Source organism: Polypterus senegalus, chromosome 17 (assembly GCF_016835505.1).
Source record: "Polypterus senegalus isolate Bchr_013 chromosome 17, ASM1683550v1, whole genome shotgun sequence".
In the NCBI taxonomy this organism is placed as follows: domain Eukaryota; kingdom Metazoa; phylum Chordata; class Cladistia; order Polypteriformes; family Polypteridae; genus Polypterus; species Polypterus senegalus.
In genome coordinates this window covers 72,746,972-72,771,228 of record NC_053170.1, presented here as the reverse complement: position 1 = coordinate 72,771,228, position 24,257 = coordinate 72,746,972, and the positions used below count along the sequence as shown (strand labels likewise).

The following is a 24,257-nucleotide window of genomic DNA, read 5'->3' as shown; positions in this document are numbered from 1 at the left end:
GGGACACTTTAGGATGCTAGATCCCCATCCCAGCCAAAGAGAGACAATTTTGCACAAAAGCAGGTGATTTACTCTATAGATTCTAGCATCGTGCCACAAGGTAAGAACTCCTCGCCAGAACTGTGGGGTAAAAAGTAGCAGATGCTCCTCAGTCTGGACAAGGTTATGAAACAATTTCAATTGACTCCATCAATCTAATGTTACACAAATTACAAAAACGGGAGCCCTACCAAAAAGTGAATGAATTCTCTGTTGAAATTTTGCACAGTGCAGCAAAGAAAATTCTAGATAGAAAAAGGTCAGCATAGAGTGATACATAGATCTACAAGTCTTCCAAGCTTCCTCTCATAAAAGAAGTAGTACATCAGTGTAACAAATTTGAGCCAAACACGTGGTGGATGCCTTTGGTGTCAAAAAAGAAGAGAAAAGCTGCCTGTTGGAAGTTTGTCTCTGGGCAGATAAAAGTCCAAAACGGAAATATTTTATTGAACAAGAAGCCCCACACTTTGAACAGCCAACAAAACCAAATTGCTACTATGAATAATGGTGATTGAAGTGTTCTTGTGTGGGTCTGATTTTCAAACTTTGTCCCTGGACAACTTGCCATTCTAGAGGCAATTATGAATTCTAAAAAGTATCAAAAAATCCTTAAGAAAAACAAAGGCCATCAGTGTGAAACTCAGCTTGGAGATGTTTTAAAAAGACAAGGATCCAAATATTTGAGAAAGGCAATTAAAGAGTTGCTTACATGAGGTGGCTTCATGCCTTGGAAAGGCAGAGCCAAAGCCTTGACTTGAATTCTTCAAAGGACATCCTTTCAAGCATCACAGTGCTGGAGGAGTTACAGTATGTAAGAAGAGGTGGAAAAATAAAAGGAAATGTCTAGTACTTTACTAAATGTAATAGAATGAGTTTAAATCACGTTTTTCAGTTTTGGGAGGCTTTTATTTGGTAAATTCTGAGTTTAGTTAGAATCCTACAGTTTTGTAGGAACACTGCAGATGTCGCCGTACGCGTTAATATAACGATGTCAACGAAAAATAAGGTAAGCAATTGCGAAACTCACTTGAAGAACTGGAATTGCTTTGAGAATTGCGATCTCGCCTCGACCCGTGTTAACGTTTTCTTTATGACTGGGTTTTGAGTCGTTTTACCGCTGAGCTCACACATACTGATCCGTCATCTCTCACTCCGAAGTTCAAATGTTTCATAATGGAGAAACCTCACCTCTGCTAGCGTAGCCTCTAGTCGTCTGGTCCGGGACAGACCCCACCTCTCTGGTTTGACTGCCTGCTCCTCCCTCGCACATGCTGCCCCTCCGCCCTGAGACGAGCTCCTGCGCTTCGCCTCGTATGCACGGAGTACACGGTGGCTCTCGGCGAGATCTTCTGCATGGCGTCTCACGGGAAGATGGGGAGTTTCTGGGCGCAGTTGTGATTTGTGTTCCCTGAAGGTTCTTCAAGCCGAGCTACTTCTGAATCAGGTGGGTCTGTCAAAAGCGATTTATTTTTTTTCATGTAACAATCGTCGAAAATAAAATCCTGCTACTTTGGCATTGTTTGTGCTAATGAACTGGAGAAGACATACTAAATTGTCTAGACAAATATACATATTTCGTATCAGATTTTTTGTGTATGGAGTTGGTTTTTATAGCGCAGTACCTAATCGCCTGTTTAAAGTTTAGGAAATCACTCGTAAAATTACTTTGTGTTCGCGCAGTTAAAAGATTGAGACAATTGTTCGCTAGATGTTTGACAATATTAGCCTAACTGAATCATTTGTGTCATATGTTTCTAAATATTGGCCTGCTTCCGTTCCTTTGTGAGAATACATTAATTCAAGTAATGAAAGTAAACAAGAACAATTTAACAAGAAAAGCAGTACGTGTAATCGGCAGTTTGTGCATAATTCCGAACGAAGCCTTCATTCACAAACTTACCAGTTCTCGCATAATTCGGTCGTCTCCCGTTAATAATCACCATCTGCATTTTCCGTCCCTGTTTATATGAACAGAATTCGTTCCCATACTGTGTCATCCATCCTTAATGGCGGGCGGTTAGACGTTAAGAAACTTGAAGGCTGCTGCTTTGACTTCGGGGTGGTGACACAGCTAACAAAGTGCGTCAGTCGAGCTACTTCTCTCTGTAGTCTTATCCCCCTTATTTTTCTAACGAGTAGTCTGACCTGAGAGCACTGGACCCAGGGCATGGGGCAGCCAGACATGCGACACGACTCAAGCGCAGGACGCTCACAGCCACTTCAGAGCTGCCTGATGTGCAAGTGTTAAATGGCCCGGGAGGAAAGTGAACTCCAATGGGTGTTTGAAAAGAATGCCAAGGGCAGGTATCAGTGTGCCGCACTGTCAAACTGTAGCAGAGATTACAAATCCAAAGGGTTTTTGGTTTTAAGATTTGTTCCCGCTGAATTGCACCCAAACAGAAATGAAATGTGAAGTGAGTGAGCCAACAGAAGACCAACTAAGTCAGGGCCTCAAACTCCAACCAATTTCATTCTAACCAGTTGCTCTAATTAGGCTCTGATTTTTGCTGTTAATTAAACCCTTTCATTAATTCCATGGCTTGTTGCTGTTCTCATTGTGAAATAGCATATATTTCTGAAATTGTTGATTTTCTCTTTTCTAAGAGCTCTGTTAAAATATTTCAGGGTCCTGAGCAGATCAACATTCGTGAAACTCTTTATTTTCAGATATTGTATGATGGACACAGTTTGCTGGTCCTGTTTTGGCTCATTTTGTATCTCATTATTGTTTTCATGCTAATAAAGGAAATATAAACAATTATTGTGTCTGAGTCTTCAAGAGCAAGACAGTTGAAATGAATTGAAAGCAAGTTAGTTAGCAGCAAAAACAGGTCAATAATTAAGAAAAGGGTTAGAATAAAAACCTGCAGCCAATGTAGCCCTCTAGGACCGGAGCTGACGACCCTCGCTCTGTGTGATTTAACTGTAGTCAAACTTTTTGGTGACTCAAAATGTAATTTTTATCCATAGTAAAATATATAAAATAAAACCTGCATAGTGCTCCTGATCAAGTTGCTGTCGGGTGGAGACAGGTATAGGCTGTGGCCCCACACCTGATTTGTGTCCAAATACGGAACACAGTTAAGGGAAGTGGATTGCTTATGACCCAGATTTCATAAACGCAACCTTTAAATCTAAAATAGTTTCAGTAATTGTGGATTCCCAGTATTTTTTTCACTTTGCTCTAGTAATGACTGAAAAGCATGTTACTGGGTCATTATTGTCATGTGTGCAGAATACGGTGAAATTCCTCCTTGCGTATGCTAATCAACAGGCAACATGTCTGGCGCCATGATCAGTGAGTAGGCCTGCCTTACTTTGAAACTTGTGTCGTTCTTACCTGAAAATTCTAAAGAGAAAGGGCACAAGTTACATATGATGGGGACATTGAATGTGTGCAGTTCTGCTTCAAAGATCCAGCATACTGAGTGTGAATCCACTTCCGTCTTTGTCCAGGTGTAGTTTTTTTCATTCTTCTTGAATTGGTACCAGTTTCCTCTGAGTGGTCCAGTTTCCCCCCAAAACACGGTTAACTTGTGATTCTAGGCTGTCCCAGTGTGACTGTAGATGTAGGTGATGAACTGATGCTCTGTCCAGTTGTCCTTCCTCCCTTGTGCCCTTTGCTCCCAGGATAGTCTGCAACTCTGAACTGGATTTGAGAATGGAATGTTTTGTTACTTTACTGTGATGTGGATTTAGTTGTGCCATTGTGCTTAACGTTCTGGGGGCTTTTTATTACTTGGAATTTGGGTTGAGTGTTATATGCTTTTCAGTCACTCAGCAGAACATGAATGCCAAGCCAGGCAAAAGACACTGTATTGAGGCTCTCAAAACCCGGGATATTTAAGACCACCAACCTGTGATGGGCGTTAGCATGCTCATGTTTTTACTGTAGTCAGCCCCTTATTTAATTCCTGCTTAGTTCGACTTATTTCTTTACATTTTTGACTTCACTGATTGTATCAGTTTAGCTTTTTGTACAGCATTTGAGAAGCCTCAGCTCTGTTCACGAATTCCAGTTTACAGAGCTATATTCAACTTCACTGGCATGTTGTTATGCAGTCTGTTTAAAGAAGACAAAAATGGAGGAACTAAAAGCCACTAACTGATAAGGCGGCACACAACATCCCCTTTAAGAGAGCCGCATGTCACTGGCACCTGAGGCCATTTAATGCTCATTGCCATCTTTTTAGAAACATAATTATTGCAATATTACTGACAAGTCAGGCAAATAGACCAATGTGGACCAGAGTCCTGCTTAATTTCATACAAAACTAAATTACGTGGCTTTACATTTTCAAACCATTTGATCTAATGCCAAAGTTTATCTGGTTTAGACAAGAAACAAGAATGCAGAAAGTGAGGCCAACAAGTTACCACTGAGGAGTAGCCTCTGATTAAGAAGTTGGTTAGAATGAATCCAGGAGCCAATGTGTCCACCCATGGATGGAGATGAGTCGACCTGCTCTAAGCTATGAGCCGGAGTCACTTTGCTGGGTCTCCATATGCTGATGATCCACAGTCAGTTGATAGAAATTCACATATATTTTTATGTCAAAATCACAATATGAGACCATGGAGCAAGGGTCCTCAGTCACAGTCCAGGAGGGCCGCAGTGGCTGCAGGTTTTTGCTCCAACCCAGTTGCTTAATAAGAAGCCCTTGTTTCTCAAGTAACACTTCTGCTTCACTTTAGTTGTCTCGCTCATTAAGATTTTGAACCCTTATTGCTTATTTTAGTCTGAAACAGCCATATTCTTGGTTTTTAATTGCTCCTTATTAGCAATAAGATGCAAATGACAAAAGAGACCAGCATTTCTCTATTTAGCTTGTTACCATTTACACCTGTGCATATTTATCATACACTATTGGGCTTAATTAAATACTTGGAAGGAAAGTGAAGAGAAAAAAGTGAAGGACTGAGAATCACCCGTCTGTTTTAGACTTCAAATCATTTGGATGATATCCTTAGAAAGGGGAAGAATATCTAGGATATGAGAATTCCCTGACATAGCAGAGTTAAAGCACTAACAAGCCATGAAATTAAATTATTGGTGAGAATTGCTTTCTAATTAAGCAACCGCGTTAGAACAAAAACCTGCACCCATTGCAGCCCTCCTGGACTGTGATTGAGGACCCCTCCCATGGAGGATGTGATGTTTCGAGAATTCGAGACATTGAATGTTTCCTGTCTTGTGCCCAGTTTCCCAGGGTGGGCTCTGCCCCTGAGGGCCTGAATTGGGTTAAGCAGGTTTGAAATGTCCTGTTCAGTCAATCATGTATCAGGGTTCAGTTTTAAAGGTGATAGCTAATCATCTGCTGGGGCAGAGACTATGTCAATGGTGCCCCTATGACCACTTACAGCAGATTTCTTATAGCTCCCTAGTGAAACTTGAACTGAAGGTCATCTTTGAAAAGCCTGGGAATGTAGATATCAGGCAGGAAGTGGAATTTTTTTTTTGTGGAAATGGTAGCGGGAGTCTAAAATAAAGTACCCAATCATTTTTAAACAAGTCCCATGCCTTTTGTGGCATGTTATATGAAAAGCGAGCATGACAGCACTTTGATGTTCAAATTATTCAGCTCTTTTTCCCTCACACTTGGGCATTTAGGATCTTGACTGCATTCAAATCCTTTCTTTGACATCTAAGCTGCATAATGTGTCATTGAACATTCTCACTAAAGATACTGTCATCCATTTCTTGATTTCAGATCTTAGAGGTGAACCTGTCTATCCTTCAAGATGAACTGGGCTTTCCTGCAAGGCCTGTTGAGTGGGGTGAACAAATACTCAACCGCTTTTGGGCGCATCTGGCTCTCGGTGGTATTCATCTTCCGGCTTTTGGTGTATGTGGTGGCAGCAGAGCGTGTCTGGGGAGATGATCAGAAGGACTTCACCTGCAACACAGCTCAGCCCGGCTGCCACAATGTCTGCTATGACTACTTCTTCCCCGTCTCCCACATCCGCCTGTGGGCATTGCAGCTGATCTTTGTGACCTGCCCTTCATTTCTTGTTGTCATGCATGTAGCCTACAGGGAAGAACGTGAGAGGAGAAATCGTGAAAAACACGGAGAGAACTGTGGACGTCTTTACCTGGACACAGGCAAGAAGAGAGGAGGGCTCTGGTGGACCTACTTCTTGAGCCTAGTCTTCAAGGCTGTGGTAGATGCAGCCTTTCTCTACGTGCTCTATTACATATACGAAGCCTATACTTTCCCTCGTATGGTGAAGTGCTCTCAGTTTCCATGCCCAAATATTGTGGACTGCTTCATTTCTAGGCCCACAGAAAAACGCATTTTCACACTGTTCATGGTGGGCACCTCCATTCTCTGCATCATCCTGAGCATTATTGAGATGTTCTACCTGCTTGGCAAGCGCCTCCGGGACTGTATAGTTGAACGAAAGCGGCAGAATCAAATGAATGTTGTGTCTCTGATGAGCAACAAGGAAAATGGTAACATTTTCCAAAGTCATAGCTTGTTGGTTCCAGCCTATAATCCTAACATGCATAAATAGTGGCAGACATGGCCACTGCTGGCGTCTTTAAGCCTGCATTATAACCCCAAAGCTGGCATCTAGTTTCTTTCCAGAGAGCATGGAAGACTGACTCTGGGTGTGCGGGCAGGACCTTTGTTGCCAGAGTGGCTGCCTGATTTCCTTTTTTAAGGCTTCAGTCAGACGTTTATTACTTGTCAGGGTCTGCTTTTGTACACTGCCACTTCTGCCAGCCAGGAGATTTCTAAGAGCACTTAATTTGTTTTATTATTTCAATGTTTATTCTAAAAAAAAAAAAAAAACACATGGAATGGTGTTTGTACAGTTTCTGGTGTAATTTAGTACTTTTTATTGTCAGGGATTGTGTTGTCATTATCACTTTTATACTTATCAGCATTCAAGCTGAAGATAGAGGAGAGGTGCGGTCTGGTGCGAATGACCAACTCTGTAAACTTTGAAGGACTTTGGCAAAAATAAGCAGCTTTGCATAAAGTATGTTAAATTGACCAAATACTTATTCATTTAGGGTCACTGGGATTGGCAAATACAGAGCAGGTAATACATTTTTAAAAAATGATCCTACACTCCAACACCAATTTCAACACATTTTGGATACAGAAGTTTATTTATTTTTACAATGCTGTTGCAATTACATAAACTTGATAAAATCAATTTTCAATTGAGCGATATAAGGTGGGTGGCATGGTAGCATAGTGGTTAGTTATGCTGCTTCTTAAATCAAGTGCCCTGCGTTTCAGTCCTGCACCTGATAGTTGTCTGTGCAAAGTTTGCACGTTCTCTCGTTGTCTGTATTGGGTTTTTGTCCTGAATCCTCAAAGAATCCAAACTGGCCCCTGTGTCTGTGTGTGTGCACGCATGTGAGACAGAGAGCACTTTACAATGAACTGGGTGGGGTTAAGCAGATTTAAATAGTCTTATATATAAACGTCTATGTGTGGAAGTGTGTGTGTGTCTGTCTGTCCAGCCCGGAAGGGCGAGACTACAGCATGAAGCTCAAAGAGCCAGCAAGATGGCCCCAAGTTCACGAGTCGAAAGAAGTATGAGGTTACAGCATGAAGTTGAAAGACAAACGAGACAGAAATTCTCTTAGCCGCTGATAGACAAGGGGGGCGAGCACATCCGCAAAACAAAACCGCCGACTCTGTGTTTCAGTTCTTTTCTGACGATTTCAATAGTTTCTAGGAGCCCGGGCTTTTCACAACACGGGCTTACACAGCTGGTTATGTTATAATAAATGTCAGCAGCCTAATCATAGCAGCAACAATGCTTTGCGTGATGCATTTATATACTGCAGTCGATGATATTCATTTTATAACCCAGCTTATATAGGAGGCAAATCATTAGTGTGCTGGTTACACTGTTGCTTCAAAACCTCAGAAGCTCAGTTGAGTTCCTGGCTCAGTCAATGTGGAGTCTGTGAAATCTCTTCACATTTAATGGCTTTTCTCTATTTGCTTTTTGTCCTTTCACATCCACATGACTATTGCATTAGCTTATTAAGTGACTTTACACTGAAGCTGGTTGGCGTGTGACTATGTGCATAAATGTATCATGTGATTGGCTGATGTCCCTTCTGAGGGGTTTATTGTCTTGTTTCCAGTGCAGCTTGAAAAGCCCCTGCATAACAACTTTATAATGGAAAATGCAGATGTAGGAAATGCATAAGTGGCCAGTTTAATGGATTTAAAGTTTGTCTGTGAAAAGCCTGTGCACATAAAAAGGTGCAGTTGTGCAAAAGATACAAAGACAAGAAGAACTATAAAGGAACTGTTATTGTATGTTTTATTTTGTTTGAATGCCTGACTCCCATATATTTCACCATCTAGGTACCATATGCACACACATGGTCTTACTTATAGAAAGATCTCTGAGATATTGATGCATTAATTCATACTGTCGGATATCATAAGATGATTTTTCTTTTTAACTGTTAAGAAAAACGTCTTCATTTCATTTTTTTTTTTGTTTTTTTTCTGCTTGGCCAATTATTCATCTATCCTCTCATACATCATCCAGTTCAGCTTCTAGCCTTGTGTGTGTCATGTACAAGATGGTGCCAGTCCATCACTTGGCACACTCTTTGTCAGTTTAGAGTTGTCATCTAATTTCAACACATAGTACTCAGAGAAAAAATTAATGTATTCACCGGAAGAACCATGCAAGCTCAGCAGAGATGGGGACTGGGCCAGGATTCAATCCCAGGGCTGAAGAACAGAGAGTCAGCAGTGCCAAGCACTTGGCCGGTTAGCAGTTTAAAAGTACCCAGTGTGCCTGAGAGTGGAGACAGTCAAAAACGTTGTGCGCCAATGTTTATTCCCTCATGGAACTGGTTGTCAGTGATGAAAAGCATGTATAACACTTACTCTAATAATTGATCACATTACAAAAAGAAAGATTAAGTGCTTAAAAAAGGCAAATTTCAAGCTATAGAATAGTATTATATTTATTAATATTTCTGATCTGGGTTAGCGTCACAATGTCTGTGTAACATTAGCTATCCCACAATGGAATTGTCATATTATGTTTGACCCAGAGACATTTCGGTGACGTCTGTTCAAACAGAATTCAGTAACATTCACCTCCTTGGGCTGACAAAAAGCTGCAAACAAGTCTTTTAAGAAACAGCTGCAGTTTCGAATGCTGAAATGTTACAAATGTTAAGGGATGACTGATTGGCCTGCCTGTTTCTCAAAACCAACTAAGTCGTAGAACATGGAGTGCCACCACAAGCTGGTGTCTGCTGTAACTCTTGGTCTTCTTTTCATACCATTTGTGTTAATAACTCTAGCCTGAAATGTCCATTCAGTTAATGTACATGTGACTTGGTTTATTTTTATGAAGCCCAGTTGGAATTCAATGCTTACAGGAAATTTCAGCACTCCATTTTCTTTTTAGAAGTGTCCTGGTGCAATTTTAGAATATGTTTATTATCATCGGCAATGCTCTTTTCTTCTTATTTAAATCAAATCGCATCATCTCAGTCTGGTGGGGTCCAGTGAATCTTTTTTGTAGGAGCCTTATATTGTTTTGTATTTTTTATAATGTCTTGGATTATTATAATGTTAAGTTTACATTTTAATCCAGTATGCTGCATGGCCTGTTACAAAGGTTTATGTCTCAGAGATTTGCTGCTTGGTGCTCAGGTTTCCTTTGAATTCATTGGCCAGTGTGCACAGAATCATCTTTTTGTTATTTCTTCCAGCCCCTGCTCATATCCTATTGGACAGCACGCTATCCTGTCCAGTATTTGTATTAATTGATTTCAAGGTGTTATGTCATGATAGTCTATATATGGTGAGGGCATGGAAGGAACAGCTGGAAATATTTCACTTGATTGCCACATAATTGTTGTTTCATTTCATTTTCTTATTTCTGAAATATTTTTGTGATATGATAGAAATGATTTGTATTTTTTACTGCTAAGCAACAATAAAATTGTCTTTTAAAAGAATTCAGTTTTGCTTTGCATCTTTCTTCAGATTTGGTACAGCTGTGAATGAACTCAAAGTCTTGTGTTTGGTTTACTATAAAAGCCCCCAATTTGACCCCAAGGATCTGCATGTCTCATGTCCATTCTAGACCACATTCAGGGGTCCACCATGTCACCCTGTCATTGATGTGGCAAACACATGCTACCCATAGAACCGACTTTTCCCACCTGGAAGAGTCTCCATCACAGTTTTTTTATAAGGCCAAAAACAATTCTGCCTTTAAAATTTCAACATACAGTACTTTGAAAAGTCGTGACATTTTCACATGGGTATCAGAGGTGAAATTCATTGGTTAATCCGTCAGTCAAGTTGGGTCACTGAATTGTTTTGTGAACTGCTGTAGTCCATAGTAATTTCATTTGCTCTACAGGTGATCTTTGCATTATTAATCAACTAAAAATCTTACACATTTGATAGAACCCTAGATTTGTTTTCTATACTACCTCCTCTTCTTCCTTCTTCAGGGTCTCCAGGAAGCGGAGTTTATTTCAGTAACAGAAATTGAAGGTAAAACCCAAATCTGAATGAGATGCCAATCCATTGGAGTATACACTGTCACACACGTGCGCATGGGAGGCAGCTAAAGGGCTTGAGTAAGGACAGTTCAGAGACATACCAGGATGTGGCAGAGTGCACAGATTCTTTTTCTCCCTTGCCTGCAGACCATTCACAGGAGCTTCCACCTGGTCCTCTTGACGTCACTTCCAGGACCGAGCCAATGGAAGGAGACCTTGCTGGCTAAGGCCCCTGTGATGTCATGTCTGGGCTCGCACCAATGGCAGAAGACCTACATGAGCCCGACCCCTTTGACTTTACTTCCTGTCTTCCCCTTTAAAAGCCTCCACCTTTTCTCTATTCCCTCAGTTCTGTTTTGGACTCGGTTTTGTGCACATCCGTGCTGTATCAATATAAGCAACTTCACAGCCAGGAAACCAATTATACGGGTGGTTGCCCCAAACCTTTGTATGACTCTGTGTCGAGTTTGTGACAACACTGATAGAAATTCATATGAATGTCTCTGGGCAGTGGACATAAGTACAGATACAGCAGATTGTGAATTCCAGGCTCAGATTGCCTTTATCACCCACATAGTAGAAGTTTGTTCATTTCATTAATCAACATTAAATAACATAAGTGCATTCATACTGTGCATGTGGGACAGTCGATACAAGCTGACAGAGCAGGTCTCTAGCAGTGTAGCAACCACACTTGTCTGGAATGGTATAGAATACAATATAATGTACACAAGGGAAATAACGTTCATTTTATCATCTTCTTAGTTTGGTTCAGAAGGGTAAGGACAGTGCTGATCACAGTAGTATTGGAAGCAATGTGTATGTGAATGCTATGCAGGTTAGATTAACTCTGTGAGTGAGGATGTGTGTTTAGATGGACCCCACAATGTACTGGCACTCTGTCTGTTGTTAACTCCTGCCTGGCACTCAGCAAAGCTGGAATAGGCTCTGGCAACCTGGAAGTGGATTGTGCAAGTTTGAGAATGCATGTTTGTAACATTAGTGGTGGCAGAAGGTCATTTTAATTTGGCAGCAATGTGCTGCCTCAAAATCCTGGGCTTTGAACATGGCCACAGTTTTGATGAAGTCTGCAGTATCCCCATGTTCATGTGGCTTTGCTTGAGATGCCCCAGTTCACTTTAGCTTCCCACTGTGAGTGTGTCCTTGGGTGGACTAGCATCTCACCTGTGGCTGGTTTCAGTCTAGTGACCTGAAATGGAAGGGTGGATCATTTCTAGATAAATATGAACTCTAATAAAGTTCACACTTTTGCGGAGCAGTGTACATGTTTTCTGCACACTTGACAGCTTATATGTTTGCTTAGATGTGAGTTGCAGAGATTATTACCTGCTTTCAAACCAGAAACAGTTCTTTTGCAAAAGCAGCTGGGTAAGTCTGAATGCATGGTATCGAAGACAGAGTGAACATACTCACTGCAGGAATCTGTGACGCTGAAATGTTTTCTTGTACTTATCTTACTCAGGGGCACGCTTACCTGTTGAAACCTGCAAACATATCAGTGACAGTCTGCTTTAACAACTGACACTGTAGCTAACAGGTCTTCTGTTGAACACTTCTGTTCTAAATAAAGAGAAATATCTTTTTTATTTGCATTTCTAAGCACACCACCAACATTTGCTTCATATATAGTGATGATACCAGCACACAAACATGGCAAACAGAAATCTGATTGTTTTATAGCTTCTTCAAAATTAAAAAAATTTAAAAGTATAATTGTACATATAGACTGAAGCACCTCAAAACACAACAATCAGACTGGTCAGGACACATGGATAGCCTTAGAGCTCAATAGACTAGTTTGAATTGAGACCAAGGGGACTGAAGATTGGCACCGGACTACAGCACCGGAGTGAGTCTGTGACAGGCCACCATCATTCTGTGTTAGTGCTGATTAGTGCTGTTGAGTTACAAAATGCAATGCATATCTAAAATGGACCGGCAGCCTTTTATGCCACTATTAGACTAGTATTGGAAGTAAGGCAGGAATCAAGCCTGCAGAGAGTGGGATCCCTTCACAAGGAATACAAATGCGTACACATACACACACAAATAATATAAACTAAATAGAAAAGCTGTGTGTTTTTCTCAACAGCTGCAACATACAGTATACAGTAAATATTCTCCATATTTGGTGCAGTACGAGCAATGAATCCTTAGTGTAAGCAGCCAAAATGTGTCCTTGCTGGGTTTTTTTTCCCAAGTATTACAGAACACTTTGCTGTCTTTTTCAATAAGTGCAAGATGGGTAAGAATATCTGCTCCATGCTACTTGAAAAAAGGCAGCAAGATTTATATGTCACTTAAGAGCATGTTGATGCAGCCATAAGCCCTGAAATCACAGCTCATCTGATTGGTTAAGTCTTATCTGTTTTAAAGAGCACTGATGTTTTTGATGATGAAATACAAATCTGATGGAGCATGAGGCTGTGTGAAGTAGCATCCTAGTCGAAATTAGAAGTTAAGTACAGGCCAAGTACTGATTTAAGAAAAAATGAGACTCATAAAGAGGGGTGGAAATGTGTGACATCTAGTGGACCCTCATCTTAACCCATATGCATTGTAATACTCCAAAAGGTACAGTTCACTGGACGATCATTGCTCAGGGCACCAGAACCTCACAAGCAACACATAGATTTTTATTCAAAAATCCCAAATAAAACAGTAAGAAAATAACAAGGAATGAATGAGGCTCTAATGGCTTGCCAACATTAATTCAGGTTGTGTTAACATGTGTAGTCTCCAAGCACAAAATAAACTGGTAGTCAAGCCAAAGTCATTGGAGTTGTCAAGCTGCAGTGATAACCACCAGAATCACCACTGATCCACAGTTAGAAAGTGTCAAATCTGTCCATCAGCTAATTGTAGAACCACTGCCAGAATGTAGAAAAGGAGTCAGACAAGACAGAAACAGTCAAGAGTTCTGCAGACATCTGCCGTCGAGCCGACTCCCCTCTACTGTCCAGTGCAGGGCCTGTCAATCTGATGAAAGGACCTTTTTACCCGATGATTCCAGTGCTCCTTTATCTGAGATGACTTTTCCGTGGCAGGCAAAAAACTTGGCAGTAGAATAATGGCATCAAGTACCACATGTGAGTACCAAGAAGAGAAACTGGGTAGGCAAGGGTTAGTAACAGTTTATAAATAAATTACTCATGTTTTAGTACTAATGACTAACCACAAAGATGCTGTATGCACAGCTAATCAGCAGCTCTACTCAGGGTATTCTAAACTGAAGTACTGAATCTTCACCCTGGATTTAAAACCTGAGACTGAAGGGGCATCTCTTATAGTAGCAGACAGACCATTCTACAGCTCTGGGGCCCTGTAACTAAAAGCACGACTTCCCACTTTTATTTTGTTAATCTTTGGAATCATAAGCAGACCGGCATCACAAGATCTTAATGTGTGCTCTTGTTTGTAAGTAATGATAAGTTCAGATAAGTAAATAGGGCCTTGGTCATTTAAGGCTTTATATTTTAAAATGACAGTGAGAAGGTCCTCAATAAAGCAGGTTTAGGTCTAATAAAATAAGGCCACATTTGAAATTTGTGTACTTAATTTAAAAACTTCTGCAGAAATTTGGCAAACATGTTGTTTAGCATACATTCAAGCATTCAACATAAAACCATGTTTGTTGCAGGGCTGTGATACATCAGACATTGTTATTGTTGTCTGTGCTTCAGTCCTGGATAAAAGTTATCTGTACATTGTTTTTTTTCCTTTTTAACAGTTTTATTTAAAGTCCTAGAATATTATAACAACCAGTACATGTTCATCAGATTTTTGAACAGTTTTTTGCTGCTTATGTTCAGAAATACAATGAAAAGTAACTGTGATAAAAAAAATCTTACCCTGCTGTTCTGCACTCTACAAATCCCTAATTTATGAGAGAACGTGTATTTTATTTTAAAGAGTAATGTTAGAATTCTGTGTTAAAGCATGAAATGTGCTGTGTTATGCATTTCAAATGCAGTAATGCACAAAAAGTGAAACTGTGAGAGAAACAGGGTCTTATTAAATAAACTGTCTGTGCAAACAATACTCCATCAGATATGTAATACAGTGCATCTGGAAAGTATTCACAGCGCATCACTTTTTCCACATTTTGTTATGTTACAGCCTTATTCAAAAATGGATTAAATTCATTTTTTTCCTCAGAATTCTACACACAACACCCCATAATGACAACATGAGAAAAGTTTACTTGAGGTTTTTACAAATTTATTAAAAATAAAAAACTAAAAAATCACATGTACATAAGTATTCACAGCCTTTGCTCAATACTTTATCGATGCACCTTTGGCAGCAATTACAGCCTCAAGTCTTTTTGAATATGATGCCACAAGCTTGGCACACCTATCCTTGGCCAGTTTCGCCCATTCCTCTTTGCAGCACCTCTCAAGCTCCATAGGGTCGTTGTCCTGCTGGAAGATGAACCATTGCCCCAGTCTGAGGTCAAGAGCGCTCTAGAGCAAGTTTTCATCCAGGATGTCTCTGTACATTGCTGCAGTCATCTTTCCCTTTATCCTGACTAGTCTCCCAGTTCCTGCCGCTGATAAACATCCCCACAGCATGATAGTGCCACCACCATGCTTCACTGTAGGGATGGTATTGGCCTGGTGATGAGCGGTGCCTGGTTTCCTCCAAACATGACGCCTGGCATTCACACCAAAGAGTTCAATCTTTGTCTCATCAGACCAGAGAATTTTGTTTCTCATGATCTGAGAGTCCTTCAGGTGCCTTTTGGTAAACTCCAGGCGGGCTGCCATGTGCCTTTTACTAAGGAGTGGCTTCTGTCTGGCCACTCTACCATACAGGCCTGATTGGTGGATTGCTGCAGAGATGGTTGTCCTTCTGGAAGGTTCTCCTCTCTCCACAGAGGACCTCTGGAGCTCTGACAGAGTGACCATCGGGTTCTTGGTCACCTCCCTGACTAAGGCCCTTCTCCCCCGATCGCTCAGTTTAGATGGCCGGCCAGCTCTAGGAAGAGTCCTGGTGGCTGATGATGGAGGCCACTGTGCTCATTGAGACCTTCAAAGCAGCAGAACTTTTTCTGTAACCTTCCCCAGATTTGTGCCTCGAGACAATCCTGTCTTGGAGGTCTACAGGCAATTCCTTTGACTTCATGCTTGGTTTGTGCTCTGACATGAACTGTCAACTATGGGACCTTGTATAGACAGGTGCATCGACAAAGTATTGAGCAAAGGCTGTGAATACTTATGTACATGTGATTTCTCAGTTTTTTTATTTTTAATAAATTTGCAAAAATCTCAAGTAGACTTTTTTCACATTGTCATTATGGGGTGTTGTGTGTAGAATTCTAAGGAAAAAATGAATTTAATCCATTTTGGAATAAGGCTGTAACATAACAAAATGTGGAAAAAGTGATGCGCTGTGAATACTTTCCGGATGCCCTGTATGTTTGTGTTTTTAATAAATGAGAGCACTGCTGACTCATGGCTTCTGAGCCTTGAATTTGAATCCCACCTTAGTCATTGTCTGTGTAGAGTTAACACATTCTCCTTGTGTCGCTGTGTGTTTGCACTCCAGCAAGAATGAGGGAATGTGGTTGGATACATGATGGTGACTTCTAATGGACTGGCACTCAATCCAGGTTTAGTTTTTGCTTCAAATACAAGGCTTCTGGGATAGACTGTGACCTGGAGTAACCACACAACTAAAATAAGAACATGTGGAGAACAAACAATACAACAAAAGTGTGTTGGATGACACAGTGGCAGTGTGGTTAGAGAAGCAAAGTTACAAATGTAGTGTCTTGATTTGCCATCTTTGTGGATTTGCACGTTCTCTTCATGCTGTTTGTGTTTTCCAAGGTACTCAGGTCTTTTCCAATATTCCGTAATTGAGCATGTTAAGTTAGCTGGTGATTGTAAACAGGCTCTGTGTGTGCACAAATGTTGCCCCTGTGATGGAAGGTTGCCCCATCCAGCATTGGTTCCTGCCATGAGTTCAATGTTCCCAGCCCCAGGAGCTCTGAGGTTGACTAGGAATGTTTGACCATGTTCTCTTAAAGTACTAGTCTGGATTATACTATCTCACTGTGGCTGCAGATTGCTGTTGAAATCATTATGTTAATAAGAAATTGATCTAATGTAACTGAAGTGGTTCCTGAATTGTTTTTAGGCCCAGCTTATTATACATAGAGTCCTGACCACAGGTTGTTGCCACTTGTACATCTAGATGCATTCATTTATTGAATTCCTGAACTTTCTTCTTCCTGTAAGGGGGGGTTGTACTTGCAGCAGTTTATGCAAAAGAGCAAACAATGATTGGCTGTTGTAGGAGATGCAGACCGTTGTAAACAGCTACTGGCACACTAACTGGGCAAATTAAATGTACCAATAAGCCTAACAGTGGAAAATGGAAGGTACACCCCATCAGAATGTGAACTCATCATACTCTGCTATACACTGTAATACAGTATATTTATTTTAAAGTGTTCCAATTATAATATTACCATACAGTCAGGGTGGAAATCTTTTTGCGATGATGTTCTGTTAAAAGATGAGGTACAGAAATTAGCTGATACAACTAGCCTGGGAATCTTCTTTGTTTCAGTGTCACTGCTAACGAATAAGGGTTTTCTTTTTCCTTGTTTGATTATTTTCATGAAGTGAGAAAAAAATGCAAATGAATTTTTCATCAGTTGTAACATAATTAATTCCCCAAATCTACTTCCTTATTGTACAATGGTATGGAAATACAGTCACTGTGATCAGTTGCTTTATGTATGAAACCCAATTGCAAAGTGTAAAACATCCTTAATCTGCAGCTTCATTTTATCCTATCTCCTCAAATTTATAATTTAACCATACGAACACGATATTGATTTCTAAAATGTTTTCACTCAATTTCCTTTGCCTATCTACATTTCTGCAGCAGTTTAATCACAGAATACAACTTTGTAGTCAGTTGTTTTAGCAGATATTTTCAGACACACATTATTTGGCTCAAGGAATGTCAAGGTAAATGTCATCAATCTACTTATTTCCTGGTAGGTCTGTGAAACAAAGTCCATTATTAACAGTTTATTTACCTGAAAAAATCTATAAGAGAATGGCTACAATGTGAAATACCAACCTTGCATTGGATCAAATGTCCGCATGTCAGAAAGCCACTGTTCGTTGTGAGTCTTGCATTAAGTGCTCACAAAAACTTCTGCTCTCCAAAAACTTTATTTATAAACTAAACAGCTTCATTTATTTTATTTCACAACATTAATGGCAGGGTGGCACGGTTTCCAAGACTGGATGTTGTCAGTTTCAAGTCTGCATGTTCTTCCCATGTATATGTGAATGCCATGCAGGTTAGATTAACTCTGTGAGTGAGGATGTGTGTTTAGATGGACCCCACAATGTACTGGCACTCTGTCTGTTGTTAACTCCTGCCTGGCACTCAGCAAAGCTGGAATAGGCTCTGGCAACCTGGAAGTGGATTGTGCAAGTTTGAGAATGCATGTTTGTAACATTAGTGGTGGCAGAAGGTCATTTTAATTTGGCAGCAATGTTCTGCCTCAAAATCCTGGGCTTTGAACATGGCCACAGTTTTGATGAAGTCTGCAGTATCCCCATGTTCATGTGGCTTTGCTTGAGATGCCCCAGTTCACTTTAGCTTCCCACTGTGAGTGTGTCCTTGGGTGGACTAGCATCTCACCTGTGGCTGGTTTCAGTCTAGTGACCTGAAATGGAAGGGTGGATCATTTCTAAATAAATATGAACTCTAATAAAGTTCACACTTTTGCAGAGCAGTGTACATGTTTTCTGCACACTTGACAGCTTATATGTTTGCTTAGATGTGAGTTGCAGAGATTATTACCTGCTTTCAAACCAGAAACAGTTCTTTTGCAAAAGCAGCTGGGTAAGTCTGAATGCATGGTATCGAAGACAGAGTGAACATACTCACTGCAGGAATCTGTGACGCTGAAATGTTTTCTTGCACTTATCTTACTCAGGGGCACGCTTACCTGTTGAAACCTGCAAACATATCAGTGACAATCTGCTTTAACAACTGACACTGTAGCTAACGGGTCTTCTGTTGAACACTTCTGTTCTAAATAAAGGGAAATATCTTTTTTATTTGCATTTCTAAGCACACCACCAACATTTGCTTCATAGCAAAAGAAGATTAAGAGGTGACATGATTGAAGTGTTTAAAATTATGAAGGGAATTAGTACAGTGGATCGATACTTGTATTTTAAAATGAGCTCATCAAGAACACGGGGACACAGTTGGAAACTTGTTAAGGGTAAATTTCGCACAAACATTAGGAAGTTTTTCTTTACACAAAGAACGATAGACACTTGGAATAAGCTACCAAGTAGTGTGGTAGACAGTAAGACGTTAGGGACTTTCAAAACTCGACTTGATGTTTTCTTGGAGGAAGCAAGTGGATAGGACTGGCGAGCTTTGTTGGGCTGAATGGCCTGTTCTCGTCTAGATTGTTCTAATGTTCTAATTCTAATATATAGTGATGATACCAGCACACAAACATGGCAAACAGAAATCTGATTGTTTTATAGCTTCTCCAAAATTAAAAAATTTAAAAGTAAAATTGTACATATAGACTGAAGCACCTCAAAACACAACAATCAGACTGGTCAGGACACATGGATAGCCTTAGAGCTCAATAGACTAGTTTGAATTGAGACCAAGGGGACTGAAGATTGGCTGAACTACAGCACCGGAGTGAGTCTGTGACAGGCCACCGTCATTCTGTGTTAGTGCTGATTAGTGCTGTTGAGTTACAAAATGCAATGCATATCTAAAATGGACCGGCAGCCTTTTATGCCACTATTAGACTGGTATGGAGTCCCACATGTTGACACATCTTTACTCATAACTTATTACTTTTCTTGGATCTAGGATTCCTAGCAATATGAAAACTGTCTTGACCAAAGCATCCTCTTCATTGCTAAAGCCGTCTGACCTCAGAGATTCTTCCACCTGTCATTTTTAAATGCACTTACAGTAGTTGTGTGAAATTTGTCTGTGCAACCAAAACATTAAAAATATTCAAAGAATACAGCCAGCTGAAATCTCTGGACTGTAAGCGACTAAACACATTTTTGCACTCCGTTGCCTCATAACAGTTTGTTTGAAATTAAAAAAAAAACATATCAGCCTTACTCACCAGGTTATTGACCGGCTGATAATTTTTAGGGAAGCATAGTCACAACTTAAGCAAAAGATTTCAGATTGTATGTTTACTTTCCAGTAGGAGGAATGTAAGGAGAGCAAATCTCCTGTTTAACAAATAATCTAAACCCAGCTGTACCAAGCGGGACACTGCAACGCCTCTGGTTGGAGCCAACCCAATAGGATAAGTAAATATGGTACTTCCCCTAATGTAAAGATGCCATCTGAGCCACAATGAGGTGTTCTGTGAGAAGAATGACTGGTAGAATGACTCTATTCATAGTCTGCCTATAATCTCAGTATAGACAAGCACATTTGTCACCGTAAGTGTACATTTATAGTCACTGGTGACAAAATGCTGTTACCAATGGTCCTCATAACAGTATACTTTGATCCTTGGGTTGGTCACTCTTTGTATGGATTTTACATTTTCTTTTCTCTTGACCCCTCATATCCCATTAGGAAGTGAAACCCCTGAAGTGGGATGCACAACTTCAAGTCCTTCTGATAGTTTTTCATGACAACATCTATGGATTAACTCTTTACTTTACCATATAGGTGTAAATATCTGCACAAAATGTGTTCCAAAAATGGCCTACAAATGAGGGTTTCTCAGGACTAGAAGCACAGAAATAGTAGGGAGTAGCCAAAAAGCTCAAAATTCTACAAAACTAAACATGAAGACAAGTCGAATGGTTTGTCATATGTGGGGGTTTTCTTGTGACTCAGGATAGTCTGGACAAAAGAAAAACTGAAATGGTTTCAAAGCATTCATAAGTACTAAATACTTCTTACTGGCTTACATTAATTTAGATGTTTTCTTATGCTATTTTGACTTAAGAAAATTGAATTTAGTCTTTAGAAATACTCGCACTACCTATCTATCTATAATGGATTCAGAAAATATTCAGATTCCTTCACTTTCTGCACACTTTATGTTGCAGATTTAATTTTAAATTGCATTTTTTCCATCAGTCTACATTCATTAACTCATAATGACAAAATGAAAAAAATGTTTTAGAAGGATTTCTAAACTATTAAATATCAAAATCTGAAATCTCACATTTACATTAAGTATGCCAACAATTTACTGGACACTCCAAATTGTGCTCAGATGCATCCTGTTTGCTAAATTATCCTTGAGATGTGTCTAGAACTTGGTTGCAGTCCACCCCTGGAAAAGTCCAATTGATTGGACATTGTTTAGAAACAGGTTGGGAACCTGCACTGATACAGCACATTGTCACACCCACCACACAACAAACCACCTCAGGATCCCAAATTAGGACCTAAGTGCAGCAGGTGACAGCTCAGCACCACACTAGCTTGATGGAATTGTACAGTGTGAGGTTTTTTACAATGGCTGGAGTGCCAATTCTGCCACCACCCATCGAGTTTTCCCTGCAAGTTGAAGGACCTGCTTACAGGGCTGGATGAAGATTAACATCATACCCTTGCTCAAGGGCCCAACAGAGTAGAAACACCTCTGGCATTTGGTGGATCTGAACCAGCAACCTTCCGATTACTGGGTCAGATCCCTAGCCAGAAGGCAGTGGTGTATATAAGGTTCTACTGTACAATTCACACTGTTTGTTAGGACAAAAACCAAGCCATGAAGTCCATAAGAACTCTCTGTAGACCCCTGTGGTCAAATTGTGGTGAGGCATAGATCAGGGTAAGGTTATAAAACCATTTCTAAAGCTTTGAGTGTTCCCAGGAACACAGTGACCTCAATAATTATGAGATGGAAGAGGTTTGGAACTACCAGGACTCTTGTTAGAGTTGGCCATCTGGCCAGACTGAGTAACTGGGTTATTGAAGTAGGGCCTTGCTCAATGATGCTACCAAAGAGCTTTAGATGTCTTCTACTGAGATGAAAGAAACTGTTGGAAGAGTGGACATCACAGCAGCACTTCATCAATCAGGTGTTTATGGTGGCTAGACAAAAGACAATGTTGAATTAAAAGATATTTGATGGTATGTAAAGGACTTTAAAGTCTTGAAGAATTGCCATCCTAATGAACAAAGAGGGTTCAGCATTGATGGAAGGGGTTTTCTGAAGGCCATAGCAAATACAATAAAATGAAAAGAAAAACATTATTTTTGGTCCCTTAATCTTATCTCTTAAATACATGCATGTACAGCTGTATCTGTAAACTTTTAGGAGGCCCAAGAACAGTTCAGCCTGAGTATGCTGGACTTTGACTTTATACCTGGAACATGCATGCCTCCAAAGTTGTGTATTTTTTTTTTTTGTTGTTGTTTCCTATAAGTCATGTCAGGTTGATTTTTTATTTTATTTATTTATTAATTGTTGTTAATTCCTTGACTGGTGCCTTTGCATTTTACTGATTTTCTCTATGATTTCATCTTTACAATACCTGTGTATGCCTATGAGTAAATACCACCATCCTACCTCCAGTCGGTTCTCAAGTTACTTACTATTAGTTAATTATGTGCCCATTCATGCTAGTGGTCAGTTAAAAGCCATTTTCTGTGCTCTTGTACGCACATTGCCTAACTGGCAGATCTACAAAGACTTAATCATGATAACACACAAATAATTTGACAGACACAAATAACAACAATTTACACATACCAGAGGTACCAGAGCTTAAACGCAGAATATGAGGAGACAGATTTTGAATACCTGTATACTCACTGGAGGTAGACAGAAAATAGGTTACACATTAAAGACACTTACACTAAGTTCTTTGTACTGTAGAATTTGGACCAAACTTAACTTTTTTTTTTATAGCTCTTTATAACTGAACTGGCCAGTTTGGTAGTGCTGTAGCTCCTGTTGCTGATTGTGCCTGCCATCTGCCTGAAGAGCTATGTTCTCTGATAGCTATTGTGGCAGTCGTGGTTCCGACCCACCTCTTGAACCCTCAGGTACCACTCCAGACAACAGGTAAAAGTCCCAGGCTCTTTTATTAATTAACAATAACGTGCACAAAGCACCCTCCACACTACTCATAAACTCAATACTACTCTCTCCTCCTCGCCCAGACACTTCGCCCCTCTACCTCCCAGCTCAGCTCAGTGTCAGGGCTTCCCCACAATCCTTTTATACACCCTGACCCGGAGGTGTTCCTGCCCAATTAGTCCACAGTCCCTTATTCCTTTCGGGTCAAGGTAAATAGTCCTTTTCTTCAACCCGGGAGCATGTGGTTCCTTCCTGTCATGTGACCGTGACGTACTCCCGGGTTATAGGGCACATAAGAGCCCACGAGCTCCCCTACAGCAACTCCCGGTGGCCCCCAAGGTATCCAGCAGGGCTGTGTATAAACACTACATACTCCATGAGGCTCTGCTGGAACTCGGGGCACGATCCTGCTGTCGGGAGAGCTCCTCCTGGCGGCCTGGGGGTGAGGGCCGAAACACGAAGCCGGCAGTCCTCCACACTATACAAAGTTGGGCTTGTTTTCCATTGGTATGATCCCTTCAATGTAGATGAACTACCTAGTTCAGCGAATTGTTTTCCCTCCACATGTCTTTCCACAATCTCCCTATATTAACTCTGATATTCCTCAAAGGCAAGAACAGACATGATTTCAAAAAACAGTAAAGTGTCTTCACAGCAAACACAAACAGAGGAATATTAAAATGTCACATACTTCAGCAGAGGACTAACTGACATGAAGCCAAATTGTGATAAACATTGCATATACATAACGATGAAACCAAAACATCCATCTTTAAGACAGTGGCAAATTACCCTATGAGAATATTTATACAGTTAGAAAGGTGTTTGTAACTGTCTACAGAAAACATTAAGAAACAACATTATAGTCGTCAATAAAAGAGGACTTCTGCTGCTCTGCTTCTGATCACCAGCAATTCAAAAACTGCAAAAAACTGAAAAACAGTTGTTCCTTAGAACAGTCTGTTTAGCTTTTCTTGAAATGACTCATGATACTGTGTCACAAATAAGTTAACAAGACTCAGAACTATCCATAAAACAGAGAGCAAACTGCAAGTTTCTCAATTCTAGTGACCCCGAGGCCTTTGTAATACAGTACTGACTTGACAGAATAGCTGTCAGGATTTGATTCTTCTCCCTCCATTGTGGTGCCCAAGTGTACATTTCTACCATTCATTCCTGAAGCCAGTGCTGACTTGTTATGCTGAGGAAGGCAGCTTGCACTCCATTTAGCATTTGGGTGCTTGCCACATTTATGGGAGACTCTGCACGCAAGTATAAGTCAGAACAAGTCAATGGGCAGGACTACAACAGAGAGCCAACATGTGCAGCTTAAGACACGTTCCAGCCGTTAAATGTTAAGGGTGTGCTAGAATTCTGTATTAACACATGAAGAACTGGTCTGCCATGCTTTATTAAAAGCGCATTTGAACTTGCTCTGGGTTTTGGCTATTTTAAAAGTCCCAGGCTATGGGACGCCTTCACATCACCACTATTAGGACATTTAAAAACCCATCCAATTTTACTGTTCTGAACCCACTTATTCCATTATGATTCCATCGCAGCATAATTGGACACAATGCAGAAACTATC

At 40.4% G+C, this 24,257-nt stretch overlaps 1 protein-coding gene and 1 long non-coding RNA gene across 2 annotated transcripts in view; one reads left to right on the top strand and one right to left on the bottom strand.

The window, feature by feature from the left end:
* LOC120518109 overlaps window positions 1–2,106 on the bottom strand; it is a 100,013-nt gene extending 97,907 nt beyond the window's left edge. The window contains exon 1 of the long non-coding RNA XR_005631180.1: window positions 1,940–2,106. This is a non-coding gene — a long non-coding RNA (uncharacterized LOC120518109). The remainder of the gene's footprint in view (window positions 1–1,939) is intronic.
* Window positions 1,048–10,006, top strand: LOC120518107 (gap junction beta-5 protein-like). Its single transcript, XM_039740711.1, has 2 exons — window positions 1,048–1,483; window positions 5,751–10,006. The coding sequence occupies exon 2, from the start codon at window positions 5,782–5,784 to the stop codon at window positions 6,553–6,555; it is 774 nt and encodes a 257-aa protein (XP_039596645.1). The 5' UTR covers window positions 1,048–1,483; window positions 5,751–5,781; the 3' UTR covers window positions 6,556–10,006.
* The last annotated feature ends 14,251 nt before the right edge of the window (window positions 10,007–24,257 follow it).